The 20,741-nt window shown below is 40.0% G+C and overlaps 2 protein-coding genes across 2 annotated transcripts; both read left to right on the top strand.

The window, feature by feature from the left end:
- Nucleotides 1-865: 865 nt before the first annotated feature.
- msmo1 (methylsterol monooxygenase 1) lies at nt 866-4,437 on the top strand. The gene is made up of 5 exons (XM_023409483.2): nt 866-1,194; nt 1,281-1,429; nt 1,872-1,998; nt 2,166-2,320; nt 3,980-4,437. The coding sequence occupies exons 1-5, from the start codon at nt 940-942 to the stop codon at nt 4,167-4,169; spliced, it is 876 nt and encodes a 291-aa protein (XP_023265251.1). The 5' UTR covers nt 866-939; the 3' UTR covers nt 4,170-4,437.
- A 1,320-nt stretch (nt 4,438-5,757) lies between these two features.
- Nucleotides 5,758-19,652, top strand: cpe (carboxypeptidase E). Its single transcript, XM_023409515.2, has 9 exons — nt 5,758-6,149; nt 14,326-14,522; nt 14,725-14,892; nt 15,569-15,686; nt 16,058-16,240; nt 16,689-16,828; nt 17,353-17,452; nt 17,757-17,875; nt 18,478-19,652. Exons 1-9 carry the CDS (start codon nt 5,909-5,911, stop codon nt 18,574-18,576), a joined length of 1,365 nt encoding a protein of 454 aa, XP_023265283.1. The 5' UTR covers nt 5,758-5,908; the 3' UTR covers nt 18,577-19,652.
- Nucleotides 19,653-20,741: the final 1,089 nt, after the last annotated feature.

The following is a 20,741-nucleotide window of genomic DNA, read 5'->3' as shown; positions in this document are numbered from 1 at the left end:
AATGGAGGCAGAAAGTTGAGTTGCGAGTTGTAGAATCATATCAACAGAGATTTAGGCCTTTGCTAGCGGAGACAGACGGGGTTTCATTAATAAAAAAAACTTACCGTGCAAGACTACGTAACATACTAACCATTATACATGATATTAACGAGGCATGGCTGAGACAGATGTTTTATTTGTCGAAGTCTTCTGTATGAGATTATAACAAACGTTTAGCAGCTGTAAGTGTTATCATCTTATTGCACTGAAGCGTAAGTAACTGCACAAACAGCCTGACATTAGTGCCATTCTGCATGCTTGTAAGTAGTTTTTATTGAATTAAATAACGTTTATCAGTAGTATAAATACTGAAGCTGAGATGGGGTAGTAAGCTGAGATGTGGTTAAAGGAAGAGAGAAAAAGAAGTACTGTATACATGCAGTTTACTGTAGATTAACTAATGAGTTTATGGTGAATTTATAAACAGTGCACATGGTAAACTGTGATCTAAAAGTTATGTTTCTATGAGTTTAATTCTTTTTCTGGTATTTTTACAACCAAAATTTCTCATTTAAGTAAATGATATGTGTAGCATACCTTTCCTCTTAATTCTTTCTTCAAGTAAAGTGATTAATTTCTGTGAGTTAAATTTTTCTTTGATGTATTGTCATTGGCATAATTTAATTCCCTCATATTGTATTAGTTATATTTTTCTTTAGCCTTCATGTGACAATGATATGACCCTTTTTTATTTTTTTAATTATATGTAGTTTCTCTGTTTTACTGTTTTTAAGGACTGTCTCTGTTGCCTTCCTCTTCTTCACATTATTTATGTTCGTTTTGAAAGAGAACCTGAGCATAGATTACATGTAATATTACACGTAAGTACGGTACATGTAACACTGTGTTCCTGTTTTCCAGTCTTCTCTCCAGACCTGCAGTTACCTCGGGGGATCCATCATGGCGGTGAACGGCACGGCAGACATCTTGAGCTCTGCCTACCTTGCAGTGGAGTATGTAGACGCAGTGCTTCCTAAAAACCCCTTCCAGCCCTCCCTGGAACATGCCTGGAGTTACATGCTGGACAACTACACCAAGTTCCAGATTGCCACCTGGGGGTCGCTCATCGTCCATGAGTTCATCTATTTCCTCTTCTGCCTACCTGGTTTCCTCTTCCAGTTCCTCCCCTTCATGCAGAAATACAAGATCCAACAGGTTTGTGTGTGTCTTTGGTCGTTGAATATGGTTTTATTTCTACAATCTGAGGTTTCTCTAAACAAGCCTTCCCACTGTGCGTGCAGGACAAGCCAGAGACCTGGGAGAAACAGTGGAGATGTTTCAAGATGCTGCTGTTCAACCACTTCTGTATCCAGCTGCCTCTGATCTGTGGGACGTACTACTTCACTGAATTCTTCAACATCCCGTATGACTGGGACTCCATGCCGCGCTGGTCAGTGTGATGACAGTAGAGAGAGCCCCTGCACACATCATTTCGAAACATATCCAAAAATTATGCATACTATTAGCAGTGACCCTACACATGTTCTCCGTTATGTCTTCATGTTAAAACGTCATCATAGATTATTTGTTTTACTTTGAAATTTGCTGTATGTGCAAAACAGAATAAGTTTTGGTTTCATTTCTAGAAGTCAATAATAATTGTATGTGATACATGATAAAGCCTGATACATGCTGTTCAGCTTTTTGTGGACATGCAGTAATGCTCATTATTATTATGATATAGCCAAGTATTTTGAAGTAGGCTGTTGTTACTTGATGCTGAGGCCTCCTGCAATCAAATGCTTCCTGGGGGATGAACAAAGCACTTTGGATTGAGCTAATGGCTCTCTCTCTCTCTCTCTCTCTCTCTCTCTCTCTCTCTCTCCTTCCAGGCCGTACCTCCTGGCTCAGTGCTTTGGTTGTGCTGTTGTTGAAGACACCTGGCACTACTTCCTCCATCGGCTGCTGCATCACCGCAGGATCTACAAATACATCCACAAAGTCCACCATGAGTTCACTGTAAGTACAACACACAAGTGATAAGATAAATAAACACAAACACACCACGTTCGGGGTTAATCTCTTAACGGTACAGTTACTTATTAAGCATGCTGTAACTCCTTTTCATATGAAAACGTGAGTACAAACACATCATGGCACCTAACCGCTTCTAAACTGTCCTTCAGGCTCCATTTGGCATGCAGGCAGAATACGCCCACCCCGCTGAGACTCTCATCCTGGGAGCTGGTTTCTTCATTGGCATCATGATCTTCTGTAACCACGTGTTCTTCCTGTGGGCATGGGTGGCTTTCCGCCTGCTGGAGACCATTGACGTCCACAGGTAGGACACAATAGCAGTTTCGACACACGCATGAGCACTCTGTCAATGTCATTTTGTCCATCACCCTCTTCGTCCGTCTTAGCACGAAGACACTAATCTAAATCTCTTTCTCTTAGTTTCCTGTGTTGAACAGATTGTTATATTCTGTAGCTGTCCACCTTAGTCACTAGTGCCCAAACTTTTGCCCATGCCATAGTTATTGTTTAATTTCTTTTCAGTAATTTTAGGTCATTAAATAGAAAGTAACAGTGCATTCATATTTGAAGAATGGCTAATTCTTAATCTCTATTTACTGCAGGGGTTTCATTTACTTTTTTTCACCTCAAAAAATAAAAAAAATACGGAATTTGATTGCCTAAACTTTTACACACAGCTGTAAATATTATGACAGTAATAGTAACTTCTCACACACATGTAGTTCAAACACTACAGAAACAGAGCAGCAGTTGCATCACTGCATACACAATAAACAGGGAGATGATAGTTCATGTGAACCTGCACGTTTCTCGTCACATGAACTCTGTGAGTAAGTTGTGAGGTCGACCACTAGAGGGAGCCAGAGAACACCAGATGTCTAACTGTACTATTATGTGATATCAAACCCCTTTATTGTAATGTAGGCTCATTATTATGCTTTTATATAGATATAACTATATAAATATAGATGTATGCAGGAGATTGAAAAATATATTAGATATAAAAAACTTGGAAGGTACCAAGATGTGAGCCAAGTTCACATGCTCTGGTTGTATAAATAATATCAGAAATTCTTGGTTGATAAGGCAACGAGCTTGTTATCTTTGATCATATGTCTGTGTTAAACACATTATTTAAGACTTACCTTTAGTCAGTGTCCCTCTGTGCTTTCGTTGCTCTCTAACTCTTATACTGTATCACTCTGATATGAAACTTCCTGGTTTTATGTCTTTTTGAAAAATCCTATAAATGATAGTAAATAACATTAGTATTATTAATTATTATTTTTACATTAAATAAGCAGCTGATGGTAAATTTAGTTAAATAATAAAAGACAACAACATACATTTTAATTATGTATATACAACATATAATTAATATTTTTTACAAACCCAAAATAAACAGAAAATAGAAATAAGATGTTACAAATCATAGAAGAATACACAAAAGGAGAGTGAGGAGAAAAAATGAAAAGGAAAAAAAATCATCAACTAACTAACTCGCTTTAATTTTCACAATTTTCTCACCTAATCATTTAGCTTTTCCTGCTTATTTGCAAGTATGCGCTCTAAAATTAAATTGTTTAAAAAAAAAAAAAAAAAATCTGTCTCTTTTTTTTGCACACAAGAGGGCTAAGGCTATTATAGTTTGCAGTCACATACTCAGTGAAGTAAAGTACAACACTAGCTATATCATGGTATCCAGCCGCAGCAACATGAGGCCAGAACCATAATAAATGCTTCATATTTTCAGTATCACTGTGACAAAAACAAACATGTTTTATTATTTTCTATGTGCCATTTAAAAATCATTTGTTGGAAAATTTTTGGGAAAATTCCTAGATATACAGTAATTCTGTTGCAAACACTTTTGTATAGGGGTATGATTTTTTATAGGGGTATGATTTTTGAATGAAAAGGTGACTTACCTTTCCCCTCTTTCTCTCTCTCTGCTCCCTGTCAGCGGCTATGACATCCCTCTGAACCCTCTCCACCTGATCCCGTTCTACGCCGGCGCTCGTTTCCACGACTTCCACCACATGAACTTCGTCGGGAACTACGCCTCCACCTTCACCTGGTGGGACAAGCTGCTGAAGACAGACAACCAGTACAGCAAGTACATGCATAAACAGGGAGAGAAGAAGGAGCAGTAAACCACTTACACCTCACACGCCGGGAGAAGGGAAGAGGCAGTGAGTCTCACAGTGAGCACGCAAACAGTTGCTGCTTTTCTCTCAGTACACTTAATAAAACACACACACACACACACACTAAAGGTGTACTTTAAAAGGATCAGCTCTATTTATTCTATCTATTCTGAATCGGACTGCACGTTGACTTCAGTCCACCATCTGTGCCTTTCTGCAAAAGAAGTATTGTTGTCTGCTTCTGTTCGCTGAATAAAAACCATCAACATCCTCATATTGATTTGTTGCTTTGCTTTGTCACTGAATGAAAAGAAAAGTTGTACCGCAACTTTTCTTGTGAAACGCTTCTGTATACCTCTGAATGTCTCAGCACTTTAACACTTCCTCTTGAGTTGAACCGAGTCACGATGACACCGTTTTTACTCCGTTGAGCTACAGTTCAGTAGGAACTGTCTAAACTCAGTGCTGACTTCTGAAACAAGTCGGGCATGTTTAATGGAAACCCATGTAAATTTTTTGATGAGAGGAGATTGGCTTATGTGGAACTTCCACATTGTTCAAGCCTATTTTGTTTAAGACTGTAATAATTAAATGCTGTTATAATTTTTACAAGAGAAACCTTGGACATGTTTTATTTTTCTGTTTTTGTCATATTAGAATAAAATATTTGAACAAAATTGAACAGGAGTTTGGTTGTGTTGAGCAGTTTTTTTTTACTGTGATCAGATAATAACATGTTCCACTGTATTAATACGATATTGTTCATTATTGACACTTTTCTACAGAGACTGGGCTCACTGGACAGTTCAGGTTTGAATGTTTCAGATTAACATCACATATCAGAATCACTGCTGCACACAGTGAGTGTGGGTTTGTAGGGGAGTGGATGATTTGATGAATGTCTGTGCAGTAGGTTCCCTCCATCTCCTCTCTGCTGCACTGTGGACACACCCCTACAGCCCCATCCAGCACACACAGCAGCATCAAGTCAGCCAGCAGCAGCAGGTACCAAACAGGAAGTGATTGAGCAAAGACCAGATCTCACCAAGAAATCATACTAATGAATAGAAAAAACGATCAAATCAATCCATCGAATAAATAATTTTGGCATATGTTAGTCACATTCTTACTGTACAGTATTTTGATAACAATCGTATCAAAAATTAAAGACTAAATATGTATTATAACCACTTAATTGTAAAACAACCCAAAGAGTTTTTAAGACTTAACATTTTATTGCAGGAACAAATTTGATCACAGGTCATTTTTATCAATGTAACTTTAACAATGTATTTGGTTATTTCACATTTTATGTTTAAATTGTGTATTTTGTCTGTGGTTTTGTTATTCTTCTTTATTCTTTTACATTTTTGTCTTTGCAGTCTGCACTACTCTGAAAGTATAAGCCTTTCCTCTAGACGTAAAAAGACCTTATGAATTGCCTTAGATCTCCATCTACAACATAAACGCCTTATCGCAGTTACTGTCCGAATGGAAAATATCTTTATTCTGAAAATCCTGACCGGATATGTAGGCCTGCATCTTGCGCCTGACTTTACACTGGAGGTTGACTGGGAGTCTGCGCTCAGGTACAGCAGCGCATCAGAGAGGAGGAGAGAGAGAGAGAGCAGAGGGAGTGATATTTATAGCCTAAAGCGAGGCTGCAGTACAGAGATAAGGCTTGGAACCAAGCCGCGGGCAGACAGGCAGGAAGACAGGGCTTAGGGAAAAGAGGACACGTCGAAATGAAACAGTTCCTATCGGTAATTTTATTCGGGGCCGCAGTGGTCTCCCTGGTCAGCGCAGCCGGTACCGACGGTGAGATCTCCTACGAGTACCACCGCTATGAGGAGCTGCGGAAAGCGCTGGTGTCGGTGTGGCTGCAGTGCCCGACCATCACCCGCATCTACACCATCGGGGAGAGCTTCGAGGGCCGCGAGCTGCTGGTGCTAGAGATGTCCGACAACCCCGGGACGCACGAGCCTGGTCAGTTTTACGCATACATAAAGCCTGCTTCATAATGCGGTGATTGTACACCCTTTCCCCACTCCCTTTGTCCCCGCCGTAGGAACTCATCACCACACGCTGTGATAACACAAACACATCACGCACTATTGCGCATAGCAGCTTGGTGATGCTCTTATTTTGCGTGAGGGTTGTAGGCTACAGAAACGGCCCGTGTGGCCGATGTTGCCCAAATGAGCAGAAAAAACAGCAGAGGTGGAGCGCAGGTGTGCCGTGCTGTGCGTAAACTGTGAGCGCAGGGCCTGCTGCATTACTTCAGAGGAATATAGATGATAGAGTGTGGGATCTGCCACGCAAAGCCGCCATTTTGCTGGTTGATAAGGATCTCTTCGTGCTTATCCCGAGTCGTGATTCTGAGAAAACATCCCGAAGGCGGTGGATCATGTCACGGCTCAATGGGAAGAGTTTTTAATTAACAACCCCCCTCAATCCAAAGCAGATGTATCTGCAGTGTTGGCTGCAACATATCAGAGCAAAGAGTTACACACAGCATTCAGAGGAGGAAGCCTTTGACTGAATATTAAATGAACCTGTCAGTCCTGATGGGTTTAGGTCAGTAAAGACTGTGGTCATGGGATATGTCATGACTTCCCTCACACTGCTCCATATTGTCAGGTCTGGACTGCAAACTAGAAGGAACCATAGGGTAGAGGACGTGATGTCAGAAAATGTGAGACCGTCTTGTTTGATGGACAGTTTACACACCAGCCACAGGAAATGCAGATGTGGGCAACCACCTCGGCTGTTTTTAGATGCAGTGCACCTCCTGCTTTTTTTTTTTCTTAAGTCACACCTGATTAGCAAAATCATCCACAGTCTTTAAAGTCCATTTTAGGAGTGGGACTGTATCTTGAAATTCACCAGATGCTTTCAAAATATCTGCTAAAGAACAACTGGAGCAGAAAACTGTAAAAATGTATCATAAAAGACACAAGACAATATTTCCATAAAAGCTTTTCGTAAATGGAGGATCGGCCTGTTCGTGATAGAGATCTTCTCTTTTGTGTTTTATTTTCAGGCTGGAATCAATTCAGACTATATGTGATTGATTTTTTTTCTTTTTTTTGGCTTTTTAGTTGTGTCTACTGTCTAAACGTCATATTTAACATTTAATACCCGACACCATCTTGATAAATGGTGAACTGTAATAAAAACACCAGGGATGAGGGTGGGAATAAGTCCAGAAGTTCATTGTTCAATCTCTGACCAAGTCTGATATATTGTAAATATATTAAAATGTCAGTAAGCCAAACCAACTGTACTCAGACCAGCTGTTGAACCCCTTTATCATATTTCTTCCATCTCAAACAAATCGAAAATTCAGTGCAAGACCCAGAAAGATTAGTACTGTAAGTGTGAAAAAGGTACATTGTGTTCTCCTGATAGTGAGAAAAACACTGCTGACACCAAGAGCAATAATGCAACTTACTGGATTAGCCTGTAGCACATTTAACCTTTCAGATGAGCCTTTAATGAATGTCTTGGAACAGGTCAGTGATTCCTATCCAACTTCCCAAACAGAAACGGACACAGTGGAAGGAAGCGATTAATTTCATCACAGTAGTCCTGAGGCAGAGCCCTCAAAAGAAAGATGAAACTTTGCCTGTAATTACTGTAGTTTACAACAGTTTGTGGGATTTAAACTATACGTCTCGTGTAGCATTTTTTTTGTAAAGGTGTATTTTCTTCTCTGTGTGTATTTGTGTGGTCTTAATGGTGCACCACAGGGTTTGTGTGTTTTGCAGCTCGCATGGTCACAGAGCCTAATGACCGTACGCACGTACTAAATAAGCCTGTAATAGTCCGGTGGGTGTGCGCAGGCATGAGTCACAGTAGCGATGTGGAGCCCTTATTACTACCAGATGAGTTTCCAAGCTGCTCAGCCTCACCAACAGGGGTAGCACCTCCCCCCTCCTCCTCTCCCTTCCTCTCCCTCCATCTCTGCTGAGCAAAACATCCACAGTAAGAAGGAGGGGGATGAAACAGAGGAGGAAACAGTGAGAAGAGCTCCAGAGACTGATAGGGCAAAGGAGAGTGAAGGAAGAAAAAGATGATGGTTTCAGTGTCAGGGGGAAGAAATGATAAATGAGTGTGTGAGACAAGAATAAAAATCTGCAGAGACCGGAGACATCTTTAAGCTTCCCTTTAAGGAGCCCTATCTGATATTTTATCTGGCCCTGCAATGTGTTGAAACTCTAAGGTGGAGCCAAAATAGCAGTTGCCGGGGCAACAGATCGGCTTAGTGCACTGAGCTGACTGGGAGCTCCTGGTTGGCCGGCTGGCTGGTTGGCTGGCTGGCTGGCTCCGGAGGACAACGGTCTTGAGCTCATGCATCTGTCAGTAAGCAGCCATCTGTCATACACCGTGACACAGGAAGTGCTTATAGCCGAGAGTGTAAACACGGTGGTTATGTATTAATATACAGTGCATGCAGTGTAGGACAGGCGAGGTGGTGGGAAGTAACTGACATTTACTCAACCACTGCCCTTAAAGAAGTTATAGTCATTATCATATCAACGATGGATCATGTGAAAAAATATCACTGAATTTTTTTTTATGATGATTACTGCTATAGCCCTGTAGTCACATTACTGAAACTGCCTAAATTAGCTACTGCTGTTGTGTTACATATTTGTAGTGGTTTGTTGTGAATTGAAACAAAAAAACGTTGTACAGTTTCTATTAAATTAGTTAAATTCATCATATTACGGTTTATTTTAGATTTTAATTTGATGCAACTTCCAGTGATGGAGGCTTAGCAGCCTTTCTTCTAAAACTTGGAATTACAATTAAGAGGCTGACATGAGCTGTTACAACTTGGCTGCTCATACGATTTGAATGTTATGATGTGAAAGTATAATTTACATACATTTATTAGGGGGAATGCAAACACAACCCCAAATGAATGTTAATGCTGCTCTGTGTCTGCTGAACGTGTAAAAAAAGGCAACTGCTAAGCGTGTTGCTCCAAAGCGCTCTAAAAAGAATCAGTCATTATAGGATTAAAGCAAAAAAGTTTGACATGTGGGGAAACTGAGCTTAGCTTAGCACGAAGACTGGAAACAACTCGCCTGGTTCCTTGCTCTGACCAACAGTAACAAGAAATCTCTCTTGCAGCTCATTGGTCCAGCACATACCCCATACCTGATAAAAGGCTGAATTGTTGTTTCTGCACTTTAGTTTTTGTACGGATTAAACGAACAGAAAAAATAACGTGCTAACTAGTGAGTTTTAGAGCTGCTGGTTGGTGGTCTTTGCTAGTTTGGACAGAGACAAGCTAGCTGTTCCCCTTTTTTCCATTCGTTGAGTTTATCTGCTGCTAACTGGCTGCTTGAATTAAATAATCTATGGAATTTATCTCCCAAAACTTTTGCTGTAAGTACAGTTTTTTGATGCATAGGCTACTTGAATATTTACTTTACTTTACCATTACCTTTCAACATCTATCTGACGGCTTGTTATCACTTATTTTACAGATGACATTTTATATACATGTTTGCACATGATAAACTTAATAAAATATGATGCATTTCTGCAAATTAAACTACCCAATAGTATGTAAAGTAATTAAACATAGCACCCTCTCCCTCAGGTACAAGATTAAAATGGTTTTACACACAAAAACATCAGTTAGAAAATTCACAAATGTAACATACAATAATACATCTCTAACATGCTACTTAATGAACAGGCTACTTTTTTATTTTCATACATTAAGTGACGATACTGCCGACACATAAATGTCTACTGAAGTTAGATTTTGAATGCTGGACTTAACGACATATTTTCAAAGTGTGGTATTGTTACTTCTTCCACCACTGAACATGTGTGACATGTTTTTTCATCTGATGGGGGTGTTTACATCTCACAGCTGGATCACATTTGAGTGTATAAGGGCTAAAAAAAAAGACGAGGGCTTCTCCTCAGCCTAAACTATTTTGACTTTCATGTATGGAACTATTTACGAGGCTTATAATCTGAGGAGAAACCCTATCTTGTAATGGGTTTGACTTTGTCTGAAGGTAAAATAAAATCATGTTGGTATGAAGCACTGGGTCATCCAATACGCTACGGACTATCTCATGTGGTGGAGACTGTCATAAGACTCCACGTTGGACTGTTTTATCAGATGACAGGGGAAGTATGTAATCCCCAGTGAGCACGCACACAGATGCCCAGTTAAAGTCAATAGCAGCCATACACTCTATGGGATACGGTCATATCAAATGACATGTGGTATATTGAACATAAAGGGCCTTTCAAATGAAACATGTTCCTAATAAAAGACAGAAAAATGGAGGAGAATAGAGTGTAAACCCAGTAGATGTTTGGACGGTTTAGCTGTGAGAAACTAATGCTGCAGAGGCAGCTGAGAGGAAGGATGAGCTGATGGAAAAGGGAGATAAAAAAAGAAAGGAATGATGATTGAAAAAACAGAAAAAAGAGAGGTGGGTGCAAGAATGTAGAGGGAATAAGGCAGAAGCAGAAACGGAAAGAGGATGAGAGAAAGGCCAAGGCATCAGCCAGAAGTCATTTATTATACATCAGACAGGCTTGCATCCTCCCTCACCTTCTGCATCTCGACATACTGCGGGATGTCTCTTCGTGTCATGCTGTGTGTCGGCCTCTTTTCATAGCCTCTCGTCCACTGACTTTTGTGGATTTTTGGACACTATAGGGGTATTTTTCATTCGTTTATCTGTCTATTTTCTAAGCTTTTTATTTGTTATCCTGTTGCCAGCTTATGTGAGTCAAATGTGAGCAATCAATTTAATGTAAAAACACAAATTTATTTCACCCGTTTTGGCGTTCTATCTCTGCCGTACATGCATGAGTGTCTCGTAATATCAGATGACAGCCAGCAGTCATGCAGAGCTAACATACTAGTTCTATATGAGTGTGTGTGTATGTGTGTGTGTGTGTGTGTGTGTGTGTGTGTGTGTGTGTGTGTGTGTGTGTGTGTGTGTGAGAGAGAGAGACAGGCAGACAGACAGACGCAGAGTGAGTGTGTTTACTCAACCTCAGAGTTGATTTGTCTCTCTGAGCACCTGCCCCTGTCAGGGTTGCCACAACGACTGAGAGCCCTCTAATGTGGCGCTTCCTTAATGACGTTGCAGCTGCACTCATTATGACGCGGTCGCCTAGGAGACACTATTGAGTACCTGTCACACACTTCTGATAAGTCCTGACAAAGCGTAAGATGACGCAGTGGTTTTTGTCAGCATCAGATGTATTGTATTGACCTGTGGAGAGCAGAAATCAAAGTCTCCACCTCTTAGAGATACAACATTGAACATAATATGAACGAAGGGCAGCCTATCTACGCTACAGCTGAAATAATGAATTAGCTGATTGACAGGCACGGTTCTCCCCGTGTCTGCGTGGGTTTTCTAAAGAGGTTTTCCAGCTTCCTCCCACAATCCAAAGACATGCAGGTTAGGTTAATTGGCTATTATAAATTGTGAATTTGAGTGTGAATGGTTGTTTGCCTCTATACGTCGGCCCTGTGATAGACTGAATGAATGAATAGTTGAGTGACAGAAAAATAAATTTGAACTATTTTTAGCTTCTCTTGATGTGACGATTTGCTAGTTTTCTATGTTTTGCATCATTATAAAGGGAATACACTTTTGAGCGTTGGATTGCTGGGTAGACAAAACAATATATATAAAAGAATACCACTACTACTTCTACTACTAATACATTGTTTAAAACACATGGCTGTATATGGATGTCTGCTTTGAATTTCAAAAAGTTGCATCATTCAATTTTTGCACTGCACACTGTCCTCAAATTCTTTGCTTTAAATGTTCAAACAATAAAACATTTGTGCGTTTACCTCCTTTGAAATGTTTTTTTTTACATTTCAAAAAGGGAACTGTCCAAAAGAATAAAAGCTCAGTGAGGTAGCGACAGTTTGACAGACGAGTAAATTTAGAAAAGAGAAGAAAAGAGAGAGAAGACAACAGTCGGCCGCCTACGCAGTGACACATCACGCTCGCCTTTGTGCAAAATGCATCCTCTGGTCAAAAGTGTGTGTGTGCGTAAAAAGAGTAAACAGAGCTGTTACCTAAGTGTGACTTAGCAAAAATATTAATTCATGATAATAATTCAAACGAAAGTGTTATTCATCATTCATCATCCTCTCAGCTGGCTACCCGAACACATCTTAAATTCATAAATACATGTGGAGTAACTATAATGACTTCGATGTAGGTCAGCTGTTCTACATGTATGAAACATGTGCAGCTCTGTTTTCTGTCACACACTAACATGGCCGTCAACAACATAAAAACATGTTTCTTAAGGGAAACAGGAAAGGTCTCTAGATACCGAGCATCTGTGTAATAGCTTGAATCATAGTAGTAGTTTTTTTTTCAATCCAGCTTCAAAGTGTGTGTGTGTACGAACTTGTGAATGCATGTGTTTGACAGCTCTGTCAGGCCTCTGAGGCCTGTAAAAACCATTCACCAACGTCAGGACGGAAAGAGTTAATTGTAGTCTTGAAATCATTAGTAGCAACTCAGAGAGAGAACAGATTCGAGTGTTTAAAAATAACCTGACTAACAGATGTGTGGTGGGCAGTGTGTGTGTGTGTTACTCACTCATGAAGCCTCTGGGATTATTTTACAAATACAGCAAACACACAGGAATCCTCTAAAAATAAAAAAAATAAAAAAGATGCAAATATGGGAATGCTGGCACACACGTACACATGCATCGTGAAAGTTTCATCACAGTATTAACTTTAGAAATTCATGTGAAGTGTAAGTGTAAAAGAAGTCTTGAAAATCGGCAAATCATAGTAGAAGAAAGAAAAAAACCAATAAAAACACACACAAAGCTTCCAATAAAACAGAACCCCTGCTGCAATTTGGCTTCACACACACACACACACACACACACACACACACACACACACACACACACACAAAAACACTCAACCATCTGCCGAACTGGAGCTAAATTTCATAGCTCGTAACTGATCTGAACAACAGAAATTTTTTTTCTTCTCAGTGCTCAGAGAAGTTCTTTGTTGTCGTACAGTCACAGAAAGCCACTAATCTCTGGTTTGTAGTTCATCAAAAGAGTGTGTGCTGTAGCTCATACATAGTCATCCTCTTTGTCATTTTGTTAAAGGACTTTTTATAGCTCGTTAGTTGCACTTGTCTTTATTGTGTGCTTTTTTTTGTATTGTGTTTGAGAAGAGAAGCAAAGCTAATTAGCATATGAAACAGATGGTGAGAGCCCGAGTCATTAAAACACAGCGTTACATAACACATACTGTATGTCCAAGGTTTATGCATTTCATGTAAATGTAAGACTTGACATGCTTGCATGTCTTTTTCATAATGTGAAACAGAATTTCTCCTGTGTTTTTGGAAAGGAAATTGTCAACATGAAGGCAGAGAGGCAGACTGATAAGCCGCATTACAAGTGGCACCCAGTGCTGGATTTATAGGTTGTAAGTGTCCTGAGGATCCCTAATTTTGTCACATCAGGTCCTGGAGTCAGACTCTCACTGTGATTTAGTCGAATCTGATCTTGGACCTGTCACTCTGGCAAGATTCAGGCAGAACAATCTGTGACAGTGTCACCCAATAATCCGCTGTCTCTCAGTCATTACTGTCCAAATGGAGTCCTGGGCTGCAGTGTCCAATTCTGTTTAAACCTTCAGCTGATGAGTCAGTGTGTTCGTCACTGCTGGAGTGTGAAGGCCCAGTGTTATAGTTGGTCTAGCAGGTGTTTGTGTTCAGGGTAATCTCCATAGCAAGTGAGAATGCCTTATCAGTGACCTTCTCTTGGGCCAAAAGAGATAAAGGTTTCCATGAATACCGACTAAAATCACTCTTTTTTACAAAGAGTGAGACGTTATTGTGACATTTCTCTTTGGGATTAGTTGCCAGTTGTGTTTTGTGTGATTGGTTTAAGCTTGTCAAAGATGCATTAATTGCAAATCTTGTTTCACTTGTCCAGCTGTGTATAAAAAAAAGAAATAAAAAAATCCTGTGTGTCTTATTCAAATTCTGTTCAGCCTCTCATTCTGAGCTATGACCAGTTTGAATCCGTAATGTCGTATTATCGCACTGTGTGTGACGCACTAACACAGCAAATTTTTTTCTTTTGTTCCCTGCAGGTGAGCCGGAGTTTAAGTACATCGCCAACATGCATGGCAACGAGGCGGTGGGCAGAGAGTTGCTCATCTACCTGGCTCAGTACCTGTGCAACCAGTACCAGAAAGGCAACGAGACCATCATCGACCTCATCCACAACACCCGCATCCACCTCATGCCCTCCATGAACCCAGACGGCTTTGAGAAGGCCGCTTCACAGGTGATGACACAGCATGACAAAAACCACACTGTATATACACAAACCTAATCCAGGGATTTAACACCAGACAGATTAAGCTCACAAGACTACAAACACTGACTCTTGGCTTTAAATTACATCTACGCAGCATTTAAGAATGGCAATTATTCAAGCTCAGCACAATCTCTGTCCACCTAAACATCCTCTTCTGTTTCCTGCTCAGCCTGGAGAGATCAAGGACTGGTTTGTGGGCCGCAGTAATGCACAGGGTGTGGATCTGAACCGTAACTTCCCGGACCTAGACCGCATCATTTATATCAATGAGAGGGAGGGCAAAGCCAACAACCACCTGCTGCAGAACATGAAGAAGGCTGTGGATGAAAACACCAAGGTAGACAAACAGACACGCAGATAAAGTCAGCATAAGTGATTTAAGGATGAGACTGATGTTTTTTTTCTTATTGTCTAGAAATCCCTTGAAAAGACCAAAACAATAAAACATGACTCAGTACTTTTTGATTTCTCTACCTTGTCCGTGGCTCTCAGCCCATTCATTCCTACTGAACATGCACATCTTTTAAAACACAAATGAATTCTCTAAAACATAAGGGCATGGTAGTTTTTGTCAAATGTTATTCAAGCAGCAGTGAATACTGTAATTTCTTAAGAAATATTTTCGGATGCGGATTGATGCACATTTTGTTTTTTCGAAGTGGCAATTTAAAAAAAGCCCATGGTCATTTTAATGAAGGAACATGTCACCCAGTGCAACGGTGTGGCTCATTAATGTGTATCAGTAGTTTTTGGCAAGAATGGATCTATGAGGAATAAACTATATCAGGTGTTACTTGTTTATAGGATCAATTCATTGTTTGTTTTAATTGTTTCATGCTATTTGTTGACAGTAAGAAAACATACTTCTTTCAGTGCTTTAAAGACAGCTGCTGCGTGTAGTTTGAAAGTCGTAATACTTTAAATATAGAAAACCCTCTGACGTGTCGGCAGGTGCAGCATGTGCTGTATATGTCTTTTATGCATTAGTAATTTATGATGTTTTGCCTTTGCAGCTGGCTCCAGAGACCAAGGCAGTGATCCACTGGATCATGGATATCCCTTTTGTCCTCTCAGCTAACCTGCACGGAGGAGACGTGGTGGCCAACTACCCATATGATGAGACCCGCACTGGTACACACATGCACACGCAATCTCATACACATCCTGTTTTTTGTGTTTGGGTTGTTTGAATGTACCTAAGCTGTTTTCTTCTTCTATATGAGAATGATTCCAGACATTTCATGAGAGAAATATTTGACCTGCAAGTGAAACAACAAACATTTTATTGTTTTTTTCTTCAGAATTTCGTAACTCTAATTTAAATCAGATGGAAAATGTTTCCTTCTATGGCTTCCTGTGCATCATTACCCAAAGTAACCAAACCCTGTTTGCGCAAGCACAGGTTTAATGTGTTGCAGATGCAGGTGTTCATACTTTATCAAAGCCACTGTCTAAACATTGTGCACTTGTTTGTTCCTTTCCCCTCTCATTTCTCCATTAAGGATCCACTCACGAGTACAGTGCAAGTCCAGATGATACGATGTTCAAGTCTCTGGCCAGGGCCTACTCCATGTACAACCCAGTGATGTCCGACCCTCACCGACCCCCGTGCCGTAAGAACGATGACGACTCCAGCTTCAAAGATGGCATCACTAATGGAGGGGCCTGGTACAGTGTCCCAGGAGGTAAAAACCATGTTTTTTATGAGCTTCAGTGACTATATTTGAACAAGAAGCAAATTTATTATATCCGGTTAGAGGATAATAATCATTTTTAGACACAAGGATTGTCAGTGCTCTCTGGTAGACAGTTTAAACAATATCTTTGTGGCATTTCTGTGCTGCATAATCTTGTCACTGATCATCAAGCATTTACAACAGTACAGATGCTGTATCTGTATAGTTAAGCTAAAATTGGCCATGTTCTTGTATTGGCTGGGCTTTATTTAAAATGTTACTCAGTATGTTTTTAACAAAATATCACCCATTTTACCTTGAAAAGTCGACATGTCTGTCTACCATTTCCTTCAACAATGTCTAACTATGTACTGTATGCTCTTTAATGTCATAGGCAACGACAGCTTTCCTGCCACTTTCGCTCATTAAAGTCATTCTTGCTGTTTCCACATAACAGGAATGCAGGATTTCAACTACCTCAGCAGCAACTGCTTTGAGATCACTCTGGAGCTCAGCTGTGACAAGTTCCCCAATGAGGACACACTGAAGAGCTACTGGGAGCAGAACCGCAACTCCCTCGTCAACTACCTTGAGCAGGTTGGCAGCATAGCAGGACTATAAATAAATTTGTGTATTTGATGCAGCTAACCCAAAAACAAAACTCAAGGTGTTTCCATCTTCGCTGAATAAAATGTTAATGCTCAACAGAATAGGAAAGCCGAAATGACGCCCCTTTAAATTACTAACATTACCTGTTGGAAGGTGATGGGACACAATCCATGGTCTCGCAGTGTAAAAGTCATAACCATCCACCCCACCCTCAGAGGTTTTGTGGTGGTATGACGACATAACACTACATCCACATTTGCAGCCATTACTGGCATAAACACAAGAAAATGTAACATTGGTTGATTGAAGTGTTGAACAGTCCGTCAGTTGTTGTTCACAATCAAAGAGCATTGTACGATCTTAAAGCTCAAACAAAGATCCCAGTCTTTCAGTCAAACTTAATATGCTTCTTTGTGTGCGTGTGTGTGTGTGTGTGTGTGTGTGTGTGTGTGTGTGTGTGTGTGTGTGTGTGTGTGTGTGTGTATGTGTGTCAATGTGTGTATTGTACGTAGGTTCACCGTGGTGTCAAGGGCTTCGTGCGTGACCTCCAGGGCACCGCCGTTTCCAATGCCACCATCTCTGTGGAGGGTATCGACCATGACATCACCACAGGTATCAGCATCTAGTGCAAATTAAGATATACACACAGTATTACATTACAAGTCCATTACACTACTTTCCATTGACAAGAGGCCTGTATTATGAGTCATGTAATGGTAAGATGCTGTAAGATGCCTCCATCTTGTGGACATAGTGGATACTGCACTATTTCATCTTTGTCGCTTGAACCTGCAACATACAGTAGCCTATATCACGGTGAAGCTGTGAATGTGATTATTTCCATAGCTGAGCATCAGTCGGCTGCTCTGTCTGTTGCTTGACTATATGTTTTAATCAGATGATCTGTATTTTACAGCCAAAGATGGAGATTATTGGCGCCTGCTGGCTCCAGGAAACTACAAAGTGGCAGCCTCTGCTCCAGGATACCTGACTGTCATCAAAAAGGTGGCTGTTCCCTACAGCCCTGCAACCAGGGTAAGACTCACAGACAAATAAACCAACTAAAACCTGGCTTAAGAGCTCCGTGTTGTCCTTTCATATTTCCAAAGGGTGACTGTAGCAGGATATGACAGTGTTGAGTGATCATTTTCGTGCTCTGCCTATATTAAATAATCTTAAATCTACGGTGCCAGTCAAAAGTTTGTGAACTTCCTGTTCATGTAGCATTTCTGGTTCAATCTCAGGTTAACCACAAATGTATTTTAATTCAAATAATTTTGACACAATGCAGTGCAGGAAACTGGAGGAGCTGCAAAACAGTTCAAAGTAATGGTGAATGGTGGTAAAGCAGCTCTGTGAAAACAAAAAAAATCTACATTAAATCATTGAAAATTTTTTTTTTGATGTTAATTTTAAGAGGCATTTTAAAGAGACTGAGAGTAATTGGTTTGCATTGGCACACGTGTTGTATCGTATCCTATTAGTATACAGGTTAGGTTACTAACGTCGTTCTTTGTATACTATCGGAAAGCAGCATACTAGGACAATTCATGTGTAATACTGTATCCAATTAGTGTGTAGTCGTTTTACTTCTTACCTCTCATGTGAGTCCATGTCGCTCTGTGTGTCTGTCTCAGGTGGACTTTGAGCTGGAGTCTCTGATTGAGAGGAAGGAGGAGGAGCGGGAGGAGCTGATGGACTGGTGGAAGATGATGTCAGAGACACTGAACTTCTAAAGATCGGACCGTTCGCACATCGATGTAATATATTCAGCATTCTGTGTGCCCGTCCACTCTAAGAAAAGAATATATTGTCTCTTATTTGTTCTGTTCTCTTTCAATCATTATTTTAATTGATTATACTGTTTATTAATGTAATGGTTTGCCTCATACTCCTGTCGACTGTTTAAATATCCTGCACACACAATAACGGACACAGGAGGAACTTGCAGGTAGTTTGATGGCAGTGAGATTGATGTTGATTTCTGTGGTGTTGTGTTCTTTATCGTACACGTGATTGATAACCATAGCACCCATCTATATAACCAATGAGTGACTGAATAATTATGGATGTAAAAGAGCTGTTTACATCATTACCACATGGCTCTGTTCATAAGGATTTGTCATTTTTCCTGTTTTAAATGTCTCTGTTTCTCCAGGCTTTAGTACAAATACAAACACAAACACACAACCGTGGTGCACACCCTCTCACTTCCCAGTAACTGTAAACACACACTGACAAATACTCTGTTTCTTTCCTGTACTATAATAAAAAATACAACTATGGTTTTGAGATAATCAGGGACATTAAAAACACAGTAAAACCACTGTAAACATTATATTGTAAACAATATATACAGGCAAGCTTATTTCCCTGTATGTTATTGATGTTGAGAATTTTTTTTTTTTTTTAAACTGATTGCTGCACAGCTTTGATTTTAGCACAAGGTGAATGGTTATAATATATACTGTATTTATGAAGTAAGTATAGCAAGAACTCTCTGGTTTTGTAACAAAAGAAAATGAAAACAAGGTTATAACACATACCACCTTAGTCTACCCAAAGCCATTCCTTCCTATGTGCACTACACAGAGAATACTATAGTATGTAAGAAACCGTGGCAGGAGTTGTTTTTCAAAGATAAATTAACACTAATCTTCTGAGTGGACACTGAACGTTTAGCTGACTGTATGGATGCAGTTCACCCGGTTTGAGACCACAGAAGGAATTTATTGAATGTATAGCGACAGAAACTGATACAAAATGTAAAGAATGAACTAATTAATAAAACTCCCCTCTTTATGTTGTCAAACTGCAGCGTTGTCCCCTTTTGTTTAAAGAGTTAACCCAGACATAAACAAGTGATGATGCTTTCAAAAGTAATGCCATGAATCGTGTTATTATTTAACTTCATACAGTATAAAGCTAAATCAAATTAATATTTGATGTGACAGCACCAGTAGAACAGCCCCAGTTCTCTGGCCGGTGGGTTTTCCAAGCATCAGGCTGTATGATAGTAGGTATAGTATGTATCAATAGTAGGTCTATATGTTTTATTTAGGTGTCATGCCAAACATCTGATTACAAGACATTACTATTTCACATAACATGCACGAATACACAATAGAAAAAGAGGAGAGAGAGAAAAAAAGTTATTTTCTTTCAAATAACATTTGTGTGGAAAAAAAAGAAGATATTTACAATTCAGCGGTACTGTGCATTATCCAGAGTCAATGTCTTTTTCTTATAATTTTTGTTGCCTCTAAAGCGGATGGTTGCAGTAGGAGAGAAGCAGCGAGGACAACATGGAGCCATGGGTCGGACTCGAACTCGTGGACGCTCCGGTCCAAACTTAACTATATTGATACGCGTTCAACCACGTGAGCCACCGGGACGACACAAATCCTTACCTGATTTTATGTGAGTAAACAAGGTAGCCTATTGCGCATTTCCTAGTAATAAATCTGAGAGACAACAGGAAACAAAATGTGACGGGGCCAAACGTTAAATGCAGTCGCTTCTATTGCTGGCCGTTAGGGGGTAGAAAAAAACTTTAAACAGGCCAACATATGGATAGTACACAGCCACCATCAACAAACCAACATCTCATAAAGTTATGGGAGTAACATTATCGTCCCCCTGCAGTCCTGTTTTTATCCACCCGAAGAGTGTAAGTCCAGTGTTATCTCTCCTTTCTAGCGTTGGTTTGGTCTTGATCCAAACAACTGCAGCTAGTTAGCTTAAATGCTAAAACTTCACCATTTGCTAGTTGCTAACTTTAGTCTGATTGCCTAGTTGTTGCTTGGCTGACAGTAAAGTTCATTATGTTATTTTCCTGGAAATATCACTTCGTTCAGTAATTCGTTTGGCACTTTGGCTGAGTAGCCAAACTTTCAGATCT

The sequence above is a fragment of the Seriola lalandi genome, unplaced genomic scaffold (genome assembly GCF_002814215.2).
Source record: "Seriola lalandi dorsalis isolate HSWRI2012SDOR001 ecotype SW California unplaced genomic scaffold, Sedor1 jcf7180002054394, whole genome shotgun sequence".
Classification (NCBI taxonomy): Eukaryota; Metazoa; Chordata; class Actinopteri; order Carangiformes; family Carangidae; genus Seriola; species Seriola lalandi.
This window is presented reverse-complemented; position numbering and strand designations above follow the sequence as displayed.